At 43.5% G+C, this 25,939-nt stretch overlaps 1 protein-coding gene across 1 annotated transcript; it reads left to right on the forward strand.

The window, feature by feature from the left end:
• Position 1: 1 nt before the first annotated feature.
• Myh4 (myosin heavy chain 4) lies at positions 2–23,150 on the forward strand. The gene is given in 40 exon segments (NM_019325.1): positions 2–9; positions 212–259; positions 2,746–2,988; positions 3,084–3,227; positions 3,544–3,700; positions 4,304–4,331; positions 4,425–4,539; positions 4,933–5,025; positions 5,169–5,232; positions 5,382–5,480; positions 5,598–5,701; positions 6,743–6,881; positions 7,573–7,691; positions 7,794–7,943; positions 8,473–8,643; positions 10,647–10,956; positions 11,935–12,005; positions 12,528–12,615; positions 12,696–12,813; positions 13,106–13,229; positions 13,321–13,457; positions 13,573–13,828; positions 14,524–14,766; positions 14,977–15,153; positions 15,350–15,495; positions 15,575–15,665; positions 15,753–16,142; positions 16,625–16,751; positions 17,098–17,216; positions 17,326–17,522; positions 17,993–18,176; positions 18,262–18,427; positions 18,522–18,646; positions 18,881–19,189; positions 19,773–19,976; positions 21,357–21,482; positions 21,558–21,728; positions 21,815–21,919; positions 22,022–22,117; positions 22,894–23,150. Coding segments are annotated over 38 exon segments (5,820 nt in total). The 5' UTR covers positions 2–9; positions 212–259; positions 2,746–2,784; the 3' UTR covers positions 23,047–23,150.
• Positions 23,151–25,939: the final 2,789 nt, after the last annotated feature.

Genomic DNA, 25,939 nt, shown 5'->3' on the forward strand with positions numbered 1-25,939 from the left:
TCCGTAAAGGTAAGTATGTGTGGCAGAACACTTGGCTAGTTGTGCACTCCTGATGTGAGGGAGTTTCCCTGTGAGGGAGATGGCTATTCCTTCCCAAGCATTAAGTACAGTCAACATCCCTGAGAAAGGCGTTGCATACAATATAGTTCTAAGATTTTGTGATTGAATAGGAAGAAAAATACCCAGTATCTCTCTTTTTTTCTTTCAACAGTACTTGTCTGACTCAGCCTGCCTCCTTCTTCATCTGGTAACACAAGAGGTAAGAGAAATTTATTATTACCTTCCGAAGAACAAAGGGCTTTCTCTATCGTAACATTTTAATGAGTGGCTATTTTGTTTTCTGCCTTTCTATTGGGCATAGGAGCGACTGGTCTTTTAAAATAGCTTCTCATGAAACTTTGCCTTTTAAAGCCATTTAATTGAACAAAGTTTTATGCCATTTCTCTTTTGCATTTTGTTGGAACTCGATGAAGAAGGCAACCCTCGTGTATATTTAATATGAACTGCTATGCAGTTCAATGAAAGAAGCTATATAGAAAAATGTAAAAAAAAAAAAAACCCAAACATTGTACCAGAACTCAAAATTTCTGGATGCCAATCTAGGCTTTTCACTGATTCAACTCCCTGGGCCATGCCAGCTAGCTTTTACGTGTCTTCAAACATGTGTGATTCAAGAGCATTAACACTAGGCCTGGACCTAGACTGCCAGGCTCATAGCTCACCACTGCCTCTTACCACCTCTTGGTGACCCTGGGTGACCCTTTACCTGGCTGAACCTTAGTTTTCTCATCAGTAAAATCAGAAGGGCAAGTTTAAGTTGGCTGCTAGTGTCTCTCTGGCTCTTGTCTAATATCTAAGTCAGTGGTTCCCAAGGACTCTTCCACCAATCAAAACGCTCAGTGGGTCTCCCATTTTCTGCATGAGGAGATGTATGTGAAGAACATATATATGTATATATAGAACATATAGGTTTGTGGTTAATATATTAAGTAAAACAAATTTAGAAAAAATAGAAAATCTATAGCTTACAAGGGAATAAATGTTAACTTGTTGACACTGGAGGTGATTACCACTTCGTGGACAGAGCCCAACACCACACAACAAAGTGAAGGCTTGTGACTCAAAGGTGACAAAGGACTGCGAGACAAGAGCAGAGGGATGGTGTCCTTTTGGTGCAGGATCCACTGCACAACATCAATCACTAGGGCAGAGTAATTGATTCAAATGTGCTTCATTAGCCCCGCCCCCAAACAAAGTCACAGAATAGCATTTGAAGGGAAAAATGCTAACACCCAACATTTCAATACCTGTCCCTTGAAAATAGGTCTCAATTTCCATGTCTCCCCATAAGCCTTTTGTTGATTCTAAGCTACAGTGTGTGGGAAATTTTGTATCTATGTTGGGAAGAGGGTCACTGTTTCTAAGAGAAGTCTGAGATGTTTTATGGAAAGTCTAGGAAAGATTGGAGCCTTTGTCATCACTGACAGTCACTATACCAACATGCTGTCCTCTGTCCTGTCCCCTCCTCCACTCCAGAGGTCACCAGCTTTTACTCTGGCCAGAGAGGGAGTTGTTTTATCTGACCAGGATTTGTCAGTTGGAAAAAAAAAAGTTGCGAATTGGTTTTGGCTTGAGATTTCATAGTGGCTATTCATTTCAGGAGAGAAATTAGAAATGTGATGTTTTCAAATAGAGAGGGTAGGAGAGTGGGAGGTCATAAGCCTGATGCAGTAAGGACCAGGCAGAAACAAGGGGGAGGCCAAAGCCAGTTAAAAACTGGGAGAGACAGACTTTGATAGGGAACTACTGGGCAGTCTCATTAAAATGCAGATGCTTGTTTTTCTCAAGCAATCCTTTGGAGTTATTTTTGCCCAGATAAGAGTGACAATTTGTGCACAGTTTAAAAACTGACAGCAGGGACTTGGTTTTGACCTGGGATAAGATCATTTGTGATTATTTCATAGTTCTCCCCATACTAATATTTTATTAATATCCATCATGGGTATTTTTTCCTTTAATTCTTGTCAGTTAACTACAAGTCTGTGTGCATAAAATATTAACCTGAATTGAGATGGTTTTTTTCTTACATCCAAACTTAGTGGTTTTTGGCATTCAGCTTTAATAGTTTGTGGCAAGGAAAAATGGCTAAATATTTTTGGAGACAGAATCTCTCTATTATGTAGCCTTGGCTGTCCTGGAATTATGAAGACCAGGCTGGCCTCAAACTCACAGAGATCTGCCTGCCTCTGTCTCCCAAGGGCTAGAATTAAAAGTGTATACCATCATACTGAGCAGTGTTTAGGTTTCTAAAAATAGGTTCGTTAAGATGAAACAATTAGAAAAATTATTTTCTATTTCTTTGTATCACCACATTGACAAACGAACAAACAAGCAAGCAATGGAAACAGATGGGTAGGGAAAGGAAAGGGGGTTAAAAAAAAGAACACACAGAAACAACAAAAGGTGCTGAGCACATTATAGCCTGACAAATGTGGCTGGATGGTTCTCATCCCCTCCCCCACAGCTCTCAACTCTAGTTTATAAAACAGAAGGAAGAACCAAGGCTTAAAAGGTCACAAAAAGTTAAACTCTCAACACAGGGCTATTAGGTACGCTTGTCTTCTCTTAGCTCCTGGCACATTCCACGGGAGAACCCGAAAAGGCATAAGAGAGTGAGCAAACTAAGCCTGTTAACATGGAAACCCACAGGCCAGGGTTATCATTCATGTACATTTCTTCCTCTAGGTGCACCTGGCCCTAAGCTGCCCCCAATAGCTCGCAGCCATGAGTTCCGACGCCGAGATGGCCGTTTTTGGGGAGGCTGCTCCTTACCTCCGGAAGTCTGAAAAGGAGCGAATCGAGGCTCAGAACAAGCCTTTTGATGCCAAGTCATCAGTGTTTGTGGTGGATGCTAAGGAGTCCTATGTGAAAGCAACCGTGCAGAGCAGGGAAGGGGGGAAGGTGACGGCCAAGACCGAAGGTGGAGCTGTGAGTAAAAGCAAGAAGTGGGAGAGGTAGGGAAACATGAATACTCTTCTTCTGCTAATTAGTCAGCACTAACTGGATCCTTCCATTCTTAACAGACTGTCACAGTTAAAGAAGATCAAGTCTTCTCCATGAACCCTCCCAAGTACGACAAGATCGAGGACATGGCCATGATGACCCACCTCCACGAGCCCGCTGTGCTGTACAACCTCAAAGAGCGTTATGCAGCCTGGATGATCTACGTGAGTGTCCTCTGTCGTATTTCATCAAGTCCGTGCACTTTCTGTTGTTGAAATGTCCTATTATGTCAGTGTTGTAAATTATAGCATCTTTAAACATGAATGTGCGGATAGCTCTCTGCTTAACCACGTTAGTTGGCTAACTGGAACACTAGTGCTGCAGCGGACAATGGGGAAGGAAGTTGCCAATGGATGCAACCACGAAGGCTCACAAGGACCCCACACTTCCTTAGAGCCTCTCCCCTTGCCCACACTATAGTATTTCTAAGTCAGAGTAATGAGGTGTTTGCTGACTAAGTATCCTTTTCTCTGTGCACAGACTTATTCGGGGCTCTTCTGTGTCACTGTCAACCCCTACAAGTGGTTGCCGGTGTACAACCCCGAGGTGGTGGCAGCTTACCGAGGCAAAAAGCGACAGGAGGCCCCGCCCCACATCTTCTCCATCTCTGATAATGCCTACCAGTTCATGCTGACGGGTTAGTATATCACCATCTCTACACGCACTAGAAAACACTCGTAGACTCATAGCAGAGAGAACATATGGTCAGCCCCTTGAGAATGAAATGCTTTGCACGTGTGATGAGAGCAATAAGAGTGGAAAAACTGATTAAGAATATGATGCAGCTATTACAAGAGCACAGGGAAATTTGCTTAGACTTCTATGCTAAAAATCCAAATTGGTGGATGCTCATTTCATTTCAATTTGATCAAAGTTAGGCATCAACTCTACATCTTAATTACATCTACTGCACTCTCTCATTTAAAAAAGTAAGCTTTGGAATTTCACCAGCACTATAGGGAATGCAGCCTGGACATTCAAAACATGACAGGATTTTGAACTATGATCCAGGTGAAGGGAGGATACCTGAGACTGTAAGGTCACTTGTTACTTGGCTGATTCTTATTGTAAAGGAGCGAACTGGTGCTTCCCATAATCCTACACATTAATAATGAGAACAGTGTGATAATTAGCACATCTTTCACACTGAGTTCTTAAGACTCGTGGAAAGAAGAGCACAACTTTATTAGTGTCTGTGCTTTTGTTTACTTGGTCTATGTTTTTTTTTTCCTCTTCACAGATCGTGAGAACCAGTCCATCCTGATTACGTACGTAGATGCCATGCCTTTCTGTCTGCTGAGTTTTGATCGTTAGGGCAGTACCTCCTGCCTTACATTCTGACTTTCATTCTGTCCTCTCAGTGGAGAATCCGGGGCCGGGAAGACTGTGAACACGAAGCGTGTCATCCAGTACTTTGCAACAATTGCAGTCACCGGGGACAAGAAGAAGGAGGAAGCACCTTCTGGCAAAATGCAGGTGAGCATGTCTATCTGAGGGAGGAAGGAGGGAGATCAGGCTTTTCAAAGCCTGACAGTGGAGTGTCAAAACCACAGCAACTGGATAACCACAACGTCAGAGTTTAGAAAATAAACCTTGGAAGGGCTTTGTGAGGCTCAGATGAACAGGATGATAAGTTAGCAAGTTATAGCCCCTCTCAGCCATTTCTCAGGAGCAAAAGTGGAGCCTGAGAGGTAGGAGACCAAGCCATGTCACAGGCATGTCCCACTCTCCAATGTGGACTCCCTCTCTCCTTCTAAAGCCTTGCCTAGCTATAGGGCGTGACCAAGGGAAGGGGAGGACAGAGAAGTTATTTTAGTATATATGACTCAGATAACCCAAACTTTATCTTCTTTTCCCATTTCTCTTAAGGGGACCCTTGAAGATCAAATCATCAGTGCCAACCCTCTGCTGGAGGCCTTTGGCAATGCCAAGACTGTGAGGAACGACAACTCCTCCCGCTTCGTAAGTCTCCTTAGTTGTCCTGTTCGAGTGAGAATGGCCACCACTCCTTTCGATACACCATGTTAACATACTTTCTACTTATTTGGCCCTTAGTGAATGAAATGGTTTCCAGCTTTTAATCTAGGCTCCTTTGCCTCTTTAAGGGTAAATTCATCAGAATCCATTTCGGTGCCACAGGCAAACTGGCCTCCGCAGATATCGAAACCTGTGAGTTAATGAACAACGGTGACTGAGAGTCTTTTCTTTGGGGCGCGCTTATTGGAAAACCTTGCTCTTCTTTCTGCTGGGTGAAGTTCGAAGCTTACCTTTCTACTGGTAGCCTTTTCGTTTAAGGCATGCTTAATCTGCCTTTCCAGATCTGCTAGAGAAGTCCAGAGTCACCTTCCAGCTCAAGGCTGAAAGAAGCTATCACATCTTCTACCAAGTCATGTCCAATAAGAAACCAGAGCTTATCGGTAAGGATTTATTTATTTATTTATTTCCACCAAGGAAGACAACACCCAGCCTAAGGTGGCCCTCTGAGACGTGCTGCAAACCAAACTAACTCCCTACACCCTTTTCCATGTGTCCAGAGATGCTCCTGATCACCACCAACCCATATGACTTTGCTTACGTCAGTCAAGGTGAAATCACAGTGCCCAGCATTGATGACCAGGAAGAGTTGATGGCCACAGACGTAAGTGTTAGGGGAGAGGCAGGAGATAGCAAGGTTCTTTCCAGCACGTAACCCTCTCTTCTCCCATCAAAGTGAAATGGACGAGCATAGCACAGACAGGTCAGACAAGGCTGTCTTTCAGGCTTTCTACATTTGGGGAAAAAAACCACAGATTTAAATGCCACCCTACACATGCATTTACATTTCAAATATCTGCAGTAAGTGTTAGGTACCTGACATCCCTCACCTAGCTGGGTCTTTTTACTTCTTATGGTGTTGGCCACTCTTGGCTCAACACTTATACCTCTATAATACAGTGATTTCTTTTCTACTTTATGCCAGCCCCTCATCTGGAATCTCGGAAAATCTATAATATTAGACAAAGTAGTCACATCTGAAAGGTTTTAAAAAAAAGCATAACAACCTCACTCCAGGGCCTTGTTAATAATGTGTAGTTTCAGGATGAGGTAGCCCCAGCAATCTAGGACTAGAAGAATGAAGGAAGCTTTAGGAGAGACACACTTTCATATACCTCTGTTGATGTGGACTCCTATCTATGAACCCCATCGACGTTTAGCATGAGAACTAAGAGTGTAAACAAAACCTGATAGAGTGGAGAATAAAACAGAAAGCATTTCAACAAGTGCGTCAAGTTGTGACCTCAAAGAAACATGTGGAGAAATGGTGGGAGAAGAAACACTCTTCTCATGCCTCTTTCCGGAGTCATCCATATCAAGTGAGATGGGAGGAGGGTATGCTGGGGCTGTGCACTAAGTTAGGGCAACATAGGAGAAGAAGAAACGAGCTGGGAGACAAGAAACAGGAAAATGTGTGGACCCTACATATGCTGTCCTTAGCACCCACACTACTCACATGGAAAGGCTGGTCTAGGTTTCCTCATGTTACTCTGTGGATCGGAGGAGAAGAAACTGACTCGTAAGCCATCATAGTATTAGTCAGATATAAAGCAAAACATGGTGAGGAAGTGAGACGCCAGACCCCTAGAGTCCCCAGCAAGCTGGCCATGGTGGTAAATTGTTGCTAATTCAATTCTTTCAACAGACTGCCGTGGACATCCTGGGGTTCACTGCAGATGAAAAAGTGGCCATTTACAAGCTCACTGGTGCTGTGATGCACTATGGGAACATGAAATTCAAGCAAAAGCAAAGGGAAGAGCAGGCTGAGCCAGACGGCACTGAAGGTAACACTGCTGTGGCCACCATCCATTCCATCTGATACAACTGGTGACATGAAGCTTTTCAGAGGCAGGGACTCGTTTGTACTGCCTGACCTTTATAAGGAAAGACAGACGGTTTGGGGCAAGGAGGTGATACATTGATATTTTACATTATTGAGAAAATTTATTATTCTGTCCATTCCCCTGTTCTGTTTTTCCTGTGTGTGTGTGTGTGTGTGTGTGTGTGTGTGTGTGTGTGTGTGTGTGTGTGTGTCTGTCTGTCTGTCTGTCTGTCTGCCTGCCTGTCTGGTGCTGGCAATTGAGCCCAGGGCCTTGTCCTGAACTACATCTCCACCCCTCTTCATTCGCTTTTTATAAGAAAATATTTACTTCTTGATGGAAGCACATTTTATTCTAGTAAATAACTCAGAATTTCCGAGCCCACTGGGTGAGGGTTTCTCAAATTATTACCTGAAGTTTACTTTTGCTGTATTTTAAGTATCACACAGAGCATAGACTCCTCCACCAACTCCAACGTATGAACTACTAGAGTTAGCATGAAGAGCAGGAGTACTTTTCAGACATAAACAAATGGACAGACTTCACAACATCTGTGCCTCACTGTTTGTGTGAGACCATTGTCGCCAGTGTCATCATTTGCAATGAAGCTGTGTAAGTCACTGTCAGGCCCACTGTTCTTGCTTCCTTCCTGCAGTGGCTGACAAGGCTGCCTATCTGACAAGTCTGAACTCTGCTGACCTGCTCAAAGCCCTCTGCTACCCCAGGGTCAAGGTCGGCAATGAGTACGTCACCAAAGGCCAGACAGTGCAGCAGGTAATTGTGATTCAAGTCCACTCATCCACTTGAACCACAGGAGACTTAAAAGTTTATCCCCTGTGTCTAACTCAAACAACTAAACGAATGTTCTTCCTGAAGGTGTACAACTCTGTGGGCGCCCTGGCCAAGGCCATGTACGAGAAGATGTTCCTGTGGATGGTCACCCGCATCAACCAGCAGCTGGACACCAAGCAGCCCAGGCAGTACTTCATCGGGGTCTTGGACATCGCTGGCTTTGAGATCTTTGACGTGAGTAATAAACTGACTAGCAGATGTACCAGATGCTAGAGTCCTGGAAATACTCTTCCCAAAAGACAAAATAGGCTGTTCCAAAAGTACAAATTCCTGATGAATTGGGTCACTGGGGGTATCTGAAAACCTGTCAGTGAGGGCAAATAGGAAAAAAAGAGAATGCTACATTTTCAGGACTAGAGAGAGTCTCAAAGCATGGCTTGTTCTAAACTGATCTTGAGTTCAAGCACACGAGCATAGAAACACTTTCTTAAGTCACCCTAGATGATTATGTCAAAGAGCTCCAATTTAACAGCATTTTACCCAGTATGCAAGATTTAATATAGTTCCTTAGAAAACTTTTGAGAATTTACTCTTTAAATTAGAATTTTAACACCCACCCTTTAAGGGATGATCTGAAAGTCTAAACCTTCAAGATAATAACTCTAAATGTCTCAAAATTTGAAAAGATGTATTAGCTGCCTTACAGAAGCAAATAGGGAATTATGACAAAATTGCTTATATTCATTTATCTCTTCCCATATAGTTCAACACCTTGGAGCAGCTGTGTATCAACTTCACCAACGAGAAACTGCAACAGTTTTTCAACCACCACATGTTCGTGCTGGAGCAGGAGGAGTACAAGAAGGAAGGCATTGAGTGGGAGTTCATCGACTTCGGGATGGACTTGGCAGCCTGCATTGAGCTCATTGAGAAGGTTTGTGTGACTTTTGAAACTTCAGAACAGGCGCAAAAATTGGTCCCCCTTCCTATGTTTACTTACAATATGTTTACTTACTTAAAGAGTAAGCAGTAACATCTCTTGACATGGTTGTGTGCTCTGTTCAGTTCAAAGGGATGTCATGGGTGATCTGTAACTAATGGATAAAGTACAGCAGTTTCTAGGAAAAAACAATAACATACATACAGGCAAAACACATGTATTCATGTTTCCAGCTCTTATAACTTCATGCTTCATTAGTTTTTTTTTTTAATGGCATAGCGTCTCCCTATGTAACCTTCACTGGCCGTGGAACTCACTATGTAGAACCAGGCCGGCCTTGGCTCACAGAGACCCTTCTCTTTCTGTCTCCTGAGTGCTTAAAGGCACAGACAACTATACATAGGCTTTTTATTCTTACGTGATTTCATAGGTATGGAAGGAAGGGAAGAAAGTACAGTCAGTCCTTTGAATGGTTAATTAATCCTGGTATGGTTATGATGTTGCATTGCACATGTGCACTGTATAACAGGGCATTGCAAGTAAGATGCCTAAGGTTGGGGAGTTAATTGTCGAATCCATCAATTCATCCCTTACTCATGATTACTACCAAGGAAATACATGAAACTTCCATTTGACCTTTCCTTGGGAGTGAGCTCTGAATTCTCCTCTAGTAATTAAGGGAATTAGTCATTAAGGAAATCTGTCTAATTAAGTTGGAGCAACAGATGTATCATATTTACATAGAAATCAATAAACAACTTCAACATTCAAAAACTGTTGGGATCCTGGGACTGGAGAGATGGCTCAGTGGTTTTAAAGTGCTTGTTGCTATATCGTGAGGTCTGGAATTTTGATTCCAGCACCCACATAAGTGGCTCACAAACACCTGTTATGCCAGTGCTAAGGGATCCTCCAACCTTTTCTGGCTTTTCTGGCTTCAAGCATATACACACATATGCATTCTCTCTGTCTCTCTCTTTGCCTCTGTCTCTGTCTGTCTCTGTCTCTGTCTCTGTCTCTCTCTCTCTCTCTCTCTCACACACACACACACACACACACACACACACACACACACACACACACACTGGAATCTTGTCATGTACCTGTTGGTACCAAGAAAGAACCTGTGTGAACTTTCCCTAAGCAGTGATAAAGGAGAAATAAAATGGAATCACCAGCTAGGAAAATTTCAAATACTCAGCTTAAAATTTACCAAAATAGAAAAAAAAACTAGGTTGCATAAACTTAGGAAAATATGTTAATTTGATGATGTAATTGTTCCACTGCTCATCAAAACTAAACAGCTCTCCCCTCCCCCAAAGTATTTTTATTTCCTTCACTAATATTTCAACTTCTGGATTATCAAAATGATTTTTGAGAATGAATTTGTGAGTTTGGATAATCATCAATGCTAAATTTGCTTTTAGTCTTCTATATCAAACTTGTCTCAGTAAAGTCAAAATGCTTCCTGAGCAAGACCTGATGGGTCACCACCAGTCCTTAACTCCACAGACGTCAGACATGGGGGAAGGGCTGAATGTACCGAGTTTTCATGAGGCAACAGGAGATGCACTTTCCTCTCGGTGAAGTTTTATTTTTGTTCACCAGATGCAGCCTTTCCTTTTCCCAACTTTTTCTAGAGTCGTGGTCAAGGATATTGCACTGGGAGAAAGGAGTATATCAGAGTATATATGCATTTGTAGTATAAAAAATCAAGCTTTAGGATTCCATTTTACATACCAAACACATTTGCCAGATGGTCCAGATGGGCTTTTAAGCTAAGTCTTTCAGCAAAGTACATCTTATACGTTCTTCAGATGATGACTGTCGCATTTTGTTAGAAGAGGGGATGATAAGGTATGATGTCATCTGTTTAGGCATAATTCTGAGTCCTTCCTTTGGAAGGCCTGCTTTTCAAGTTTGTATCAACCACACAAATTACCAGGGCATGATTTTCTAAGGGACCCATCACTCTTTTCTCCCTCTTTAATATCCAGCCGATGGGCATCTTCTCCATCCTGGAAGAGGAGTGCATGTTCCCCAAGGCGACAGACACCTCCTTCAAGAACAAACTGTATGAGCAGCATCTTGGGAAGTCCAACAACTTCCAGAAGCCCAAACCTGCCAAAGGCAAGGCCGAGGCCCACTTCTCCCTGGTGCACTATGCAGGCACCGTGGACTACAACATTATTGGGTGGCTGGACAAGAACAAGGACCCCCTGAATGAGACCGTGGTGGGGCTGTACCAGAAGTCCGGGTTGAAGACTCTGGCTTTCCTATTTTCTGGGGGACAAGCTGCTGAAGCAGGTAACTTTTTCTTTTTATAGTATCAACTTGTTTAAGAATCACACCACAGAAATACAGTTTACCAGAGACAATACAAGTTAGTGGTTCTCAACCTGTGACCCTTTTGGGGACAGTCAAGTGACTCTTTCATGGGGGTTACTTAAGACCATCACAAAATACAGATATTTATATTATGATTCATAATGGTAGCGAAATTACAATTTTGAAGTAGGAGTGAACATAATAATGTTGTGACTGAGGTCACTACAACATGACCTGTATCAAAGGGTGGCAGCATTGGGAACCAGATATGGGTATTGCCCAACCTACAGTGAGAATTCAAGTCAATGCAAGTGAAATGAAGGAAAGCATATTTAACCACCATGGTACACAGGTATCAGGGATTGCTCGTTTATCTGCTGATGTTTGCGCCAGCCACTTTTCCACATCAAGGGTCTACTGTTCCCATCAAGGGTCCGGCTAAGTCAGAAGTCAGGGAACTTTCCAACATGGCCGTCATGCTAGGGTAACTGAATGAGGTTGTATTACCTTCTTGAAGTATCCAAAGTCTAGATGTATAAGTAATCCCATTGGGACATGGGAAAATAGAAACTGCAGGTCCCTGCTAGGGAGCTAAGCTTAACTACTTAGGAGTAAACATGAAACTCTGCCTGTTTGGGGCATGTGCGTACTGACAGGACCCTGCTCCTGTCTTCTGGATGGATTCTTCAGGAATGAGACACTGCTGATCTGGGTGGAATCAGGGAGTCCCACCTCATACCCATGACTTCCATCTTTTGCAAAAGTCTTCTTCCCCCAGTGTCTAAAGTCACATCAGTGATGACTGTATCTTCCTCTATAATTGAGGCAGATGAGCTATGGAAGAAGGAAGGTGGGAGACGAGTACCACAGACTCTCAAGAAACATCCAGATGCCTGTACACATGGAGGGTGCAAAGGGTGGAACTAATAATCACCGTTTTTCCATTCTGCTTTTCAGAGGGTGGCGGCGGAAAGAAAGGTGGCAAGAAGAAGGGTTCTTCTTTCCAGACCGTGTCAGCTCTTTTCAGGGTACAGTATAATCTTACACTTAGAAGATAATTAAACTGTCTTTAATGAGAGGGTTAAAAGGATGTTTATGATAAAGGTGGAAGAAAAAGTAGCAATGTGTTTTTTTAAATATGAAAAATATCTCAGGAAGTTTTTAGCAAAGAGGAAGACACACCATGTCTCTTGCATAGCAAAGCCTATTATAAATGAGGCCTTGCCCCAAGCCTCAAATAAGAGAGATCTGGTAGTAAAGACATTTTAAATGAAATCAAGCCCTCTTTAAAAACCACCCACTGTGTTCCATAACATCTACTCCTTATGATCAAAGTCTCAGTACAAAATCTTTTTGATCATCAGGGTTTGAGCAAAACCAACTGGAATAGATTATTTCTGTAGAATCAGGAATGTTCTAGGAATCCACCCTCCAGACATAGGTCCCCCTTGGTCACCATCATCTATCTGAGACAGCTTATTAGAATGTGATGGAAGAAAAATGAACTCTATAAAAATAGTCGTTCTAAACCTCTCCAAATGGTTTTATAGGAGAATTTAAATAAGCTGATGACCAACTTGAAGAGCACCCACCCCCACTTTGTCCGATGCCTCATTCCCAATGAGACTAAGACTCCTGGTAAGACCTTTCTCATGAGTAGAGCAACCCCAGTGTGGCTTCTCTTTGGATGACTGTAAAGAATGTATTCCCCTTTCTAGGTGCCATGGAGCACGAACTGGTCCTGCACCAGCTGAGGTGCAACGGGGTGCTGGAAGGCATCCGCATCTGCAGGAAGGGGTTCCCCAGCAGGATCCTCTACGCAGACTTCAAGCAGAGGTGTGTCTCATATCCCCTTACATGTTACATAGAGCACTGTTGGGTTTTATTTTTTTTTCTTTTCTTTTCTTTTTTTTTTTTTTTTTTCGGAGCTGGGGACCGAACCCAGGGCCTTGCACTTGCTAGGCAAGTGCTCTACCACTGAGCTAAATCCCCAACCCACTGTTGGGTTTTAAATGCTGTCCCCTCCTCTATTGTTTGACTGACCCCTCTTTTCAGTAGTAGCTGCTACTCTTCCATCATTTCTCAGTGGAGGGAAATAATGTTTCAATTACACTGTTCGTTTTGACAGATACAAAGTTCTCAATGCAAGTGCTATCCCGGAAGGTCAGTTCATTGATAGCAAGAAGGCCTCTGAGAAGCTTCTAGGTTCCATTGACATCGACCATACCCAGTACAAATTCGGTCACACGAAGGTACCGCCAGTCCAAATGGCTGACATAATTTTTAGCACCTTCAGAGTTTCTGCCTGAGGTGAATTAACAAATCCAACTCTTCTCTGCCAAGGTTTTCTTTAAAGCTGGCCTGCTGGGAACTCTAGAGGAGATGCGAGATGAAAAGCTGGCTCAGCTCATCACGCGCACTCAAGCCGTGTGCAGAGGGTACCTGATGAGGGTGGAGTTCAGAAAGATGATGGAGAGGAGGTAAGGAGCAAAGCCTGTCTCCCTTTTCCACCTCTTTCATCACTGAATCCAGAGCAGGTGTGATGGTCACGTCACACATCTTTGCCCATTTGCATCTAATTTTCTCCTTCCACAGAGAGTCCATCTTCTGCATCCAGTACAACGTCCGCGCCTTCATGAACGTCAAGCACTGGCCCTGGATGAAGCTGTATTTCAAGATCAAACCCCTGCTGAAGAGTGCAGAGACTGAGAAGGAGATGGCCACCATGAAGGAAGATTTTGAGAAGGCCAAGGAGGATCTGGCAAAGTCAGAGGCAAAAAGGAAAGAACTAGAAGAAAAGATGGTGGCTCTGATGCAAGAGAAAAATGATCTGCAGCTCCAGGTTCAAGCTGTGAGTGTCAGACATGGTACACAGCCCTTTCACAGTCAGGATGTGACTGAATAAGCAATTGCAGGTTTCCGAGTAAACAATTTCTATCCAGGCATCTGTTGTGATTGCCTGCCCTTCAAACAACTAAGATTCAAACCCAAAGAGACAGCAGCTACAAAGCCACATCCCTGGTGCTTACATTCACATGTGCATTGTACACAGCCTGGTCTCTAGGGAACAGTGTCATGAAAACATCTAGACATTTTCCTTTCTGTACGGAACATCTTCTTACATTAGAATAGTCTCTCTTTGGTAGATATTGTTCATTGCTAACTAGAAAGCACATTATTCTTACCAGGCAGGAAAAAGGGCTAATTTTAAGCCCTTCGTTGAATGTGAGGGAGGAAAAAACAAACCCTGAGGTCAAGAATTAGTAAATGACTTTTCCATAAGGACTGAGGGCTAGTAAATCATATATATTTTAAACAAGTCCACCTTTTCCTCATTTTACCTTCTACACATGGATATTTAGAGGGAATGTATTAATCTACATGATCAACATCTTAAGATTGTTGCATTTTGTCGAATTTTTTCAAGATAGCAAGTTGGCCTATTCAAAGACCAACTGGTAGTCATCCATTCCCAACTTTTAGTACGTTATTGTGTATTTTCATATATATCCTAAACAAATGGAACTGTACTATTTCTCCTATTAGGAAGCAGATGGCTTAGCTGATGCAGAGGAAAGATGCGACCAGCTGATCAAAACTAAAATCCAACTGGAGGCCAAAATCAAAGAGTTGACTGAGAGGGCTGAGGATGAGGAAGAGATCAATGCCGAGCTCACCGCCAAGAAGAGGAAGCTGGAGGACGAGTGCTCAGAGCTGAAGAAAGACATCGATGACCTTGAGCTGACACTGGCCAAGGTTGAGAAGGAGAAGCACGCCACGGAGAACAAGGTGCAACAACTATTCACTTTAAAGCAGTTACAAGTATTCATTTAGTACTGAATCTTAAACCTTAAAATCACTGAGAATGAAAGGAAAACAGTTACAATGTTGCCATCTTTTTTATGGCTGCTTTGTTCCCTGTCAGGATAATGTTGTCCCGAGAAGTTAAATTATCATGTATTTTTAATCAGCATGCCCCCCATCTGTTCAAATCTAAAGGTGAAAAACCTCACAGAAGAGATGGCAGGCTTGGATGAAAATATTGCTAAGCTGACCAAGGAGAAGAAGGCCCTGCAGGAGGCCCACCAGCAGACCCTGGATGACCTGCAGGCAGAGGAGGACAAAGTCAACACCCTGACCAAAGCCAAAACCAAGCTCGAACAGCAAGTGGATGACGTGAGTATGAAAAGCAACCTTTTCCCTTGTAAGGCATGACATAAGCCATCATGAAATGAAGCCATCAGCCGAGCGCATGAGTCTTGAAGTGCAAGCTGAGAGTCCTCATGCGATTTGGTGTCTCCTCTACAGTTTTTCTTGAGTATCTGTCTAAGGACATACAGTTCAGGGATTAACAAAGTCCCTTATAATTTAGCTTGAAGGATCACTGGAACAGGAAAAGAAGCTGAGGATGGACTTAGAAAGAGCCAAGAGGAAACTGGAGGGGGACCTGAAACTGGCCCAAGAGTCCACAATGGACATAGAAAATGACAAACAGCAGCTCGATGAGAAACTCAAAAAGTAAGCAGTGAAGATACAGGTCTGAGGGGGGAAATTATCACCAGTGGCTCTGTGACTGACACAAGGGCTTTCCCTACAGGAAAGAGTTTGAAATGAGCAACCTGCAGAGCAAGATTGAGGATGAACAGGCCCTCGGCATGCAGCTGCAGAAGAAGATCAAAGAGTTGCAGGTAAGTCCATGGCTTCCACGAGTCTAACTCATCAGGAGAAAAATGACTGACCCAAGAAGCTGACTCAGTCCTTTCCACCATCCCCAGGCCCGCATTGAGGAGCTGGAGGAGGAAATCGAGGCAGAGCGGGCCTCCAGGGCCAAAGCAGAGAAGCAGCGCTCTGACCTCTCCCGGGAACTGGAGGAGATCAGCGAGCGGCTGGAAGAAGCCGGCGGGGCCACTTCAGCCCAGATCGAGATGAACAAGAAGAGAGAGGCCGAGTTCCAGAAAATGCGCAGGGACTTGGAGGAGGCCACCCTGCAGCACGAAGCCACAGCAGCCGCTCTTCGGAAGAAGCACGCGGACAGCGTGGCTGAGCTCGGGGAGCAGATCGACAACCTGCAGCGGGTGAAGCAGAAGCTGGAGAAGGAGAAGAGTGAGCTGAAGATGGAGATCGACGACCTCGCTAGCAACATGGAGACTGTCTCCAAAGCCAAGGTCTTTTCCAACTTCCTAATTTATTTGAAATTCTTGAAAGCGACTATGTACTGTGTGGGACTCTAGCTAGCCACACTGCACATCATCCGAGATTTTCTGACTGACATCACTGTATTAGGTGAAACCCCTCAAGCTTCCACATCTTATGTTTCAAAATCACCTTAAACTTGGTTGCTATGGCTACTGCAGTAGTAATGCAGTGGCAAGAAAAAGTCCCCTCTACATGTTGTGGGTATGAACAACACACATGGTGTTCATGTTTCCCTAAAGAAAGAACTCTAGCTTCGATGATTACATGTTTATTCTGTCAGTCGCATACACTCCTCCATTATTGTGCTCCAAAGTGTTTCCAAGCATCTTACAAGGCTCAGAGAACAACATCAGTAACATCCTGTGTCTGTTATACATAGTATCGGATCTCTGAATCCCAGATTTCCTAGTAGAAAAGCATCATCTTGTCCTGTCCTTGCTTCCCACCACAGGGGAACCTTGAGAAGATGTGCCGCACCCTGGAGGACCAACTGAGTGAAGTGAAAACCAAGGAGGAGGAGCAGCAGCGCCTGATCAATGAGCTGTCAGCCCAGAAGGCACGCTTACACACAGAGTCAGGTCAGTCCGTGGGCCTCACTACCTGGGAACAGCGAAACATGAAAGGTCTGTCCCAACCCAGAAGCTGGGATCACACCTTGTACAATGTGTGCAAGAGATCATTTACAAATGAATCAGTCCAAGCTATGGTTAGAGGCGGGGTGGGAAACAAATCTCTTGGGCTTGAGAAAGTTTTGTTACCTCCATAACCCTCAAAATCCCCCAATTATAAAATACCAAATCAAGCACTTCGCTAACATTCTGGAGATGTTCTTTGCGTTCTATGAAATGAGGGCGGTCGTTTGCCAGTCCACTGTACCCTTTGTTGTGAGAACAGAATTCAAAAAATTCATGTTTCCTCTCTCAGGTGAGTTTTCCCGACAGCTGGATGAGAAAGATGCTATGGTTTCTCAGCTCTCCCGAGGCAAACAAGCGTTTACACAACAGATTGAGGAGCTAAAGAGGCAGCTAGAAGAAGAGTCCAAGGTGAGAACCCTCCATTGAGACTTCCGTTCACAGAACTGGGCAGCCTGACACTACTGAGCCACCGGTGATCAGAATACAAACTCACAGCATACAATTTTGGGTTATTTAGGCCAAGAACGCGCTGGCCCACGCCCTGCAGTCCGCTCGCCACGACTGTGACCTTCTGCGGGAGCAGTATGAGGAGGAGCAGGAAGCCAAGGCCGAGCTGCAGAGGGCCATGTCCAAGGCCAACAGCGAGGTGGCCCAGTGGAGGACGAAATATGAGACGGATGCCATCCAGCGCACGGAGGAGCTGGAGGAGGCCAAGTACGGGTTTCAGTGAATTAGACAGAAAGAAACCAAAGTAAAGGAAAAGGGAAGGAAAATGGGAAAGAACAGTTGTGCCGTGAGGAGCACCAAATAACTTCACAGCTTCCGTGTATACACAGTTAAGAGGACCAGGTACACAGTCTAGGATCCCATTAACCTTACCATCAGTGAGGAAATGGATCCTTTTCCGAGTCACCAGGATTAACTTAGCTTCAGTGTCCTCCCCCTCCCCCTTCTCTCTGGTTTCATAGATACGTTTGAAAGGGACACTTCAGATGGATAAGAGCTCTGATGGAAATCAGAATTCTGGGAGAGATAAAATGGGCACTAAGAAGTCATTCTGAAAAGAAAACCTACGGGCACACAGAAATAAGAGATCTTGGTGGGAAGTAGAATTTCCTAGCCAGCAGACAGGCGGAGTCCACTCTGTTAACTTCGATTCTTCTCACACTGACCGCCACCCTCAGGAAGAAGCTGGCTCAGCGTCTGCAGGATGCTGAGGAGCACGTAGAAGCTGTGAATTCCAAGTGTGCTTCTCTTGAAAAGACGAAGCAGCGGCTGCAGAATGAGGTGGAGGACCTCATGATTGACGTGGAGAGGTCCAACGCTGCCTGCGCTGCGCTTGATAAGAAGCAGAGGAACTTTGACAAGGTGGCCCACGTGCCCTGTGATTTATAACGGGGTGAAAGGTGGCACCGCGTCTGGGTTCCCAGCTGAACTAATGACGTGCTTCCAGGTCCTGGCAGAATGGAAACAGAAGTATGAGGAAACTCAGGCTGAGCTCGAAGCCTCCCAGAAGGAGTCCCGTTCTCTCAGCACGGAGCTGTTCAAGGTGAAGAACGCCTATGAGGAGTCTCTGGATCAACTGGAGACGCTAAAGAGAGAGAACAAGAATCTACAGCGTGAGTTCCAATCTTCATAACCTTGCTTAGCTCTGACCTGGCTCTTCCTTTCTGCCATTACTACAACCACATCCTTTCACCTGTTCTTCCACAGAGGAGATTTCTGACCTGACCGAGCAGATCGCAGAGGGAGGGAAGCATATCCACGAGCTGGAGAAAATCAAGAAGCAAATTGACCAGGAAAAGAGTGAATTACAGGCGTCTCTGGAGGAAGCGGAGGTACACGCTTGGTTTGCTCACCCGTCCGTAAAAGAGAATGGCAAATAGGGTCTATCATTTTGTAAGCTCCAGGGGACAATGTATACATACCATCCAGGAGAAACCTGAGATGCATACCTCTCAAATTCAGGATCAATAATCTAAATTGAGACGTATTGAAAGTTTGGGAGGAGGGCTAAGTGTCTTCTTGAGAAACTACCATAGTGAGGTTACCAAAATGTTGCTTTTATCAAGGCCTCCCTTGAGCATGAAGAAGGTAAAATCCTACGCATCCAGCTGGAGTTGAACCAGGTGAAATCCGAGATTGACCGCAAAATTGCTGAAAAAGACGAAGAAATCGATCAGCTGAAGAGAAACCACCTCAGAGTAGTGGAGTCCATGCAAAGCACACTGGACGCTGAGATCCGCAGCAGAAACGATGCTCTGAGGATTAAGAAGAAGATGGAGGGCGACCTCAATGAAATGGAAATCCAGTTGAACCATGCCAACCGCCAGGCTGCAGAGGCCATCAGGAACCTTAGGAACACACAGGGAATGCTCAAGGTACCTAGGGGTGAACGCACACTTTATCGACAGGATCAGTGTTATTGTAGAATTCAAATCTTAAATTTTTAGGAAAATTACAGGATATAAATTATCAAGGCAATGCAATAATAAGATAAAAAATTATATATGCCTACTTGGAAAGGAGCTAAATTCTGTCTGAAAGGCCCAAGAGAGAATTTGCTTTGTCACCTGAGACAAAATGAGCAGTAAGGTGTACGTGGAGAGTGGTATCTATTCCCAGATGCTAGGACTTTAGTCATGACCCACCAAGCCCAGCTCTGGACCTCCCCTGCTAAGCATCTAAAAGGATGTAACCAGTTTAGCTGAAATGTAAGGGTACTTCCTTGATACAAAACGTCATAGATATAATCCATGATTGGTTTTTATGATGTTGGGATCCAAAACAAACCATTATGCATAAGCACTGCGCTATGCCTTCAAGCATAAGTCATTAAGGGTACTTGTAGATGCTCCTATTTCATCAGACTCTGAGCTAATAAGATCCAGGTGTGAGCACGACGTTCAATTTGAGTCCCCTTTAGCTGGAACGTGACTAAGAGTTTCTCTGCTTTCTGTGCAGGACACGCAGCTGCACCTGGACGATGCTCTCAGAGGCCAGGATGACTTGAAAGAGCAGCTGGCCATGGTTGAGCGCAGGGCAAACCTGATGCAGGCTGAGATCGAGGAACTCAGGGCATCCCTGGAACAGACAGAGAGGAGCAGGAGAGTGGCTGAGCAAGAGCTACTGGATGCCAGTGAGCGTGTGCAGCTCCTGCACACCCAGGTAAGGTTCCGGACCAGCGCTGTCAAATGCACTTCCTGAAGCTAAAGGCGGTCTGAAGGGGTGAGCCTTTTCATGAGATGCACACAAAATATTGGCAGGGATATCTTCCCAAGGGGTTGGGGAAATGCAAAGAGTGACCTAGGTACGTACTGAGACAGTTTACAAGCTCACTTCTGGGCTGGCGAGTCATGGACATGAACAATCTGGAGTTTAAAGCTTATATAAAGAAGCATGGAAAACAGCATGCGGTTACTCATCCAACACTGGCGGCCATCTTATCTTTCACAGCTGTACACAGCAAATAAATAAGCCAATAGAATGTAAAAACAAGCAGGCCATCATATTTATTATCTTGTTAACATCTTAGACATGTAAAGGGCTCTTGGCTTCAAATCTTCGGGGTCATTAGTGCTAGTCAACACTTGTGTTCCACAGTGCGCTTAAATCAGTTAAATAAAGCAATTAAATAAGTGGTGGTATAATCTTGCAATGACCATATGGAACACTCATTGCCTCAGAAAGATAATCACAAAGCAGAAAAATAATGAAACAAATTAAGGCGAGGAATCCCTTAGTGTGTGTGTGTGTGTGTGTGTGTGTGTGTGTGTGTGTGTGTGTGTGTGTATGAGAGAGAGAGAGAGAGAGAAGAGAGAGAGGGAGAGAGGGAGAGAGAGAGAGGGAGAGAGAGAGAGAGAACATGCAGAAACATTCAAAAGGATAAACTAAAGTGTCACCAATGGTTGTCTCTGTTTACTCAGGGTGTGTTACTTTTGTCTCATGCTTATTTGCACACTCTACTTTTTAAATAATAAACTCATGTGACAGAATACCTTTGAACACTGTTAATGTCTAATATCGGCAATTATTGAAATGCTCAAATCCATACTGTAATTTTAAAAATCAAGTATTAGTTAACATGCGACACTTCCCTTACTAATTATGAGTATCTAGAACTTATTGACCATTTCAAATACTGATAACTTTCCAAAAATATGGGGACCCTTGATTATCTTTTACATCAATAAATATGCTTTTTATGAACTTACAAAATAGAGGCAACCAATATGGATGAGCAGCTAAGTTATTTTCCATCAGCTGTGTGGTACACAGCACTATAAAGCTGGACAATTTTACGCTGTGTTTACAAGTATCCATAGATAGCAAGTAAATACCTTTTGGGACTGGAGATTAAATTGTACATTGAATCATTTATGTTTTATGGCCAGGGATATGGGTAGAAAAGCCATGAACTTGGAATTAACTTCTGATTTTGTTTTTATTCTGAACACTTCTTATTATCAACTATTTAGGGCTACACACACTAGTTATAAATGCAATTAAATATGGTTTTCTTATGTTTTTTTTTAAAATTTGTAACAGAACACCAGCCTCATCAACACCAAGAAGAAGCTGGAGACAGACATTTCCCAGATCCAGGGAGAGATGGAGGACATCGTCCAGGAAGCCCGCAATGCAGAAGAGAAGGCCAAGAAAGCCATCACTGACGTGAGTAGAGTCACATTGTTGCCCTCAGTGAGCAGCGGGAGCTAGCAATTTCAATAGCGTTCTTGATCTCCTAAGGCCGCCATGATGGCGGAGGAGCTGAAGAAGGAGCAGGACACCAGCGCCCACCTGGAGCGGATGAAGAAGAACATGGAGCAGACGGTGAAGGACCTGCAGCACCGTCTGGACGAGGCTGAGCAGCTGGCGCTGAAGGGCGGCAAGAAGCAGATCCAGAAACTGGAGGCCAGAGTGGGTGTCCATGTTATCTTTTAGGCCCCTGCCCATGTGTGTGTGAACAGTTGCGGCCAAACTGGTAACCGTGTTCTCTCTCCCAGGTGAGGGAGCTTGAAAACGAGGTGGAAAATGAACAGAAGCGCAACATTGAAGCTGTCAAGGGTCTTCGCAAGCATGAGAGAAGAGTAAAGGAACTCACCTACCAGGTCACTGGCCTTTCCCTCTCTGACAGGCCTACAGCTTGTGAGAAAATAAAACCAGCAGGGTAGTGTCAGCTAATGACGTCATCTGTTTGCTGCATCTTTCAGACCGAGGAGGACCGCAAGAACGTGCTGAGGCTGCAGGACCTAGTGGATAAATTACAGACTAAAGTGAAAGCCTACAAGAGACAAGCAGAGGAGGCTGTGAGTATCTCCACAGAGGCAGGGGATGGGCCAGGACCACAGCTGGTTCTACGGGGCACTGAAGTCCCCATAATTTAAGGGACATTCTTCTAAGGCAATAAGCAAACCAAGAGCTAAGATTAGGTAGAAAAATGAGTATTTATTTGGAAAACCAAACTTTTGGTGCAGATGATTAGGGAGCTTTAGACATTGTAATTCATTTCTCTGAGACTGAGTACTGTTTCAGACAAGTTATCACAGAAGTGCTTCTCTACTTCCACTGCCCTCACTAGAACATTCCAAACTCCCAGCAATCATAGGGCCTATGCAAATAAATGTCTGGATTATCTTAAGCCTTATTTAACATTGTGATTAAATCCAGTTCTGAACTTTAAAAGTAAAAATTGATCTTTCTCATTCTGTCAGTTCTTAGCTCTTCCTTAAAGCTCTGCTCACCAAGTATCACAACTGTGTCTTCTCTTTGAAGCTTGTGTTCTAGAAACAAGATTGAATCAGATATGTGCTCCTTTGACCTTTGTGTAGTCATCATAGCATCCTCCATGTGCCAGAAAAAGTCAAATGAAAGAGAATAAAAGGGGCAGGGGCATTGTAAGCACACTCATTTATGTCATCAAATCTATGGGCTGTCCTGCCCTCAAATAAGAACACGACCAAATGAGAGACCCTTTTACTTTCTCATTCATGAAGCAAATCCTTTAGTTTCTTTTAGCCACGAAGGCAGTTAACAAGCAGAAAAATGTCAATTTTTGTTCTCTCCAATTCGTTCCCATTCTCAGGAGGAACAATCCAACGTCAACCTGGCCAAGTTCCGCAAGATCCAGCACGAGCTGGAGGAAGCCGAGGAGCGGGCCGACATCGCCGAGTCCCAGGTCAACAAGCTGCGGGTGAAGAGCCGAGAGGTTCACACCAAAGTCATAAGCGAAGAATAGCTCAATTCCTTCTGTTGAAAGGTGACAGAAGAAATCACACAATGTGACGTTCTTTGTCACTGTCCTGTATATCAAGGAAATAAAAGCTGCAGATAATTTTGCAATCTAGAAGTTCATTTGCCTTTTAATTATAAGCTCCATGATGCTTTTAGGACAAATTTATTTCTTAAACGTTTGTTGAGTGCCTACTATGTGCAGAGATGTCGAAGAAATGAACCAACTAAAGACCAACAGAGGATGAATTCAAGGTTCTCATGCTTACACAGAGGAGGTGGGGTGTCACCAAAGAAATCAGTTCCACAGTGTTCAAAATGACAGATTGTTTTGCGGTCACCCATTTCATTTCATTTTGGGAGAAACCCTTTTCCTTGAACTCTTTCTCCTTCCAAGAAGAATGAGTATGAAAATTTAGATGAATTCTCCTGTTGACCTTCTGCTTTCTACAGAACTTGACTTTCCTTAGTAGCTTACACATTTTAAGGAGGACAGAGAAAGGGAATTCATTTCTTAATGTCACACACACACACACACACACACACACACGAAACATGCTTGACATTTTATCATAGCCACTGTTTGATTTTTTTCTTTTATACTTAAATTAAAATCATTGGGTGGATGTTGGAAAAAAAATAAGGCATTAGAAGCCAAATTTCTCCTTTTCAAGTAGCAGATAGACACCCCTTTCTAATGAGGAGGCCACTTTGAGAAACTATCTTCCCTTTGAGGAACCTAATTAATAATGAGGAGCTTGATTCAGCAGAAGAGAATTTCAAAAGCCTAGAAAATAATTATGAGGAATATCTCACCTCAGTCACGATGAAGACTAATGAAATATCCTGCTTAGAGTAGGCATTTATTATCAAATTTTAATTAAGCTCTGTAGAGTTAACCTATCAACCTCCAAAGCACTAGGCAACCATTGGGTTATTTTGTCTCCTGACTATGTAAGTGATTGCCTAAGCAGAGCTAAGGATGGGTTTTTCTATATCTAAGTCATTTATTCTGCCTCCCTTTAAAGCAAGAAGGTAGAGATCACAGATATTTTAGTTAACATTCTTCCTCATTTTCCTCACAGATTAGGTGGTTTTCAGCCTCCACTCTATGTCTACTAGAGTGAAGCCACACCCAATCATCTCGGACTGCCCACATAATACTCTTTACCTTCTCTTTCATTGCTCTGGGACATTAAGAAATATCTACACTCCCATGAACCAAGACAGAGTGCACGCAAAGGGCAGGAGTATTAAAATTTCAATATATACAAATGTTCCAATCGCAATGAACACTTCATCTGGAGTGACTGTCTCACCAACTAGGATCCTGGGGGCTGCAGAGACGCTTAGAACCTGCACTTCTCTTGCAGAGGAAGTGAGTTTAGTTCTTAGAATTCCAGTTGGGAATCTCACCATGACCTACAACTCTAGGAGCACCTGAACTGTCTGTTTCACTTCCATACATCTTATTTCCTTGATTTGCTTTGTTTCTGTCCTGCTATAAGATTAATTACTGACGACTATGTCTGTCAAATCGCAAGCTTTACCATGGCAGGCAGGGCATTCGACTTACTGTTGAGTATGTGGTAGGTCAGGCACAACCTGGCACACCACAAATAGTTCAGAAATGTTTGCAGAATGAGTGAGAAATGTTAGCAAGAATTTCATCTGCACTGTGTACAGTGCTATGTTAGACACACACTATCTAAAAATGGATCTACATGCAGAGGAAATTTTAACACAGTCTCTTTCACAAGTTTAGTAAGGAAACCTTTCCCTTCCCAAGAGATGGGATAGTTGCTTCTTTACCTGCTTTTCCCAATAAGTATACAACTACCCCCCCACACACACGTAGATATTCTACTTCACATTAACGTAGGACACTCAGGATGGTCACAGTGTTGAGGTCTGTGGCTTTGAAGAGTTTCATCATATACCTCAACTCAGTGTTAAAGAAGCAGACAACACAGAAACACCAATGGATACTGAAAAAAGGGTAAATTCTTTATCCCTAGAATCTAGGTAGAAGACAAAGAAATGGACAGCTTAGTAAAAAACAACAACAACAACAACAAAAAAAAAAAAACAACCCAACTTTTAACCACCTCACAGAGGTTTGCAATTTTATGAGGTCCCGTTTGTCGATTCTTGATCTTAGAGCATAAGCCATTGGTGTTCTGTTCAGGAAAATCTCCCCAGTGCCCATGTGTTTGAGGCTATTCCCCACTTTTTCTTCTATTAGTTTCAGTGTATCTGGTTTTATGTGGAGGTCCTTGATCCACTTGAACTTGAGCTTTGTACAGTGTGATAAGAATGGATTGATCTGCATTCTTCTACATGCTGACCGACAGTTGAACCAGCACCATTGTTGAAAATGTCTTTTTCCCACTGGATGGTTTTGGTTCCTTTGACAAAGATCCACTATGTTCATAACAGTCTTATATATAATAGCCAGAATCTGGAAAGAACCCAGATGTCCTTCAATGGAGGAATGGACAGAAAATATGATACATTTATACAATGGAGTATTACTCAGCTATTAAAAACAATGACTTCATAAAATTCTTAGGCAAATGGTTGGAACTAGAAAATACCATCTTGAGTGAGGTAACCCAATCACAAAAGAACACATATTTATGCACTCACTGAGAAGTGGATATTAGCCCAAAACCTTGGAATACTCAAGATACAATTTACAAACCACATGAAGCTCAAGAAGAAGGAAGACCAAAGTGTATGTGCTTCAGTCCTTCTTAGAAGAGCGAACAAAATACTCATAAGAGGGAACACGGAGACAAACTGTGGAGCAGAGACTGAAGGAAAGGCCATCCAGAGACTGCCCCACCTGGGGATCCATCCCATATACAGTTACCAAACCCCACAATATTGTATTGCTG

The sequence above is a fragment of the Rattus norvegicus genome, chromosome 10 (assembly GCF_036323735.1).
Source record: "Rattus norvegicus strain BN/NHsdMcwi chromosome 10, GRCr8, whole genome shotgun sequence".
Taxonomy (NCBI): Eukaryota; Metazoa; Chordata; class Mammalia; order Rodentia; family Muridae; genus Rattus; species Rattus norvegicus.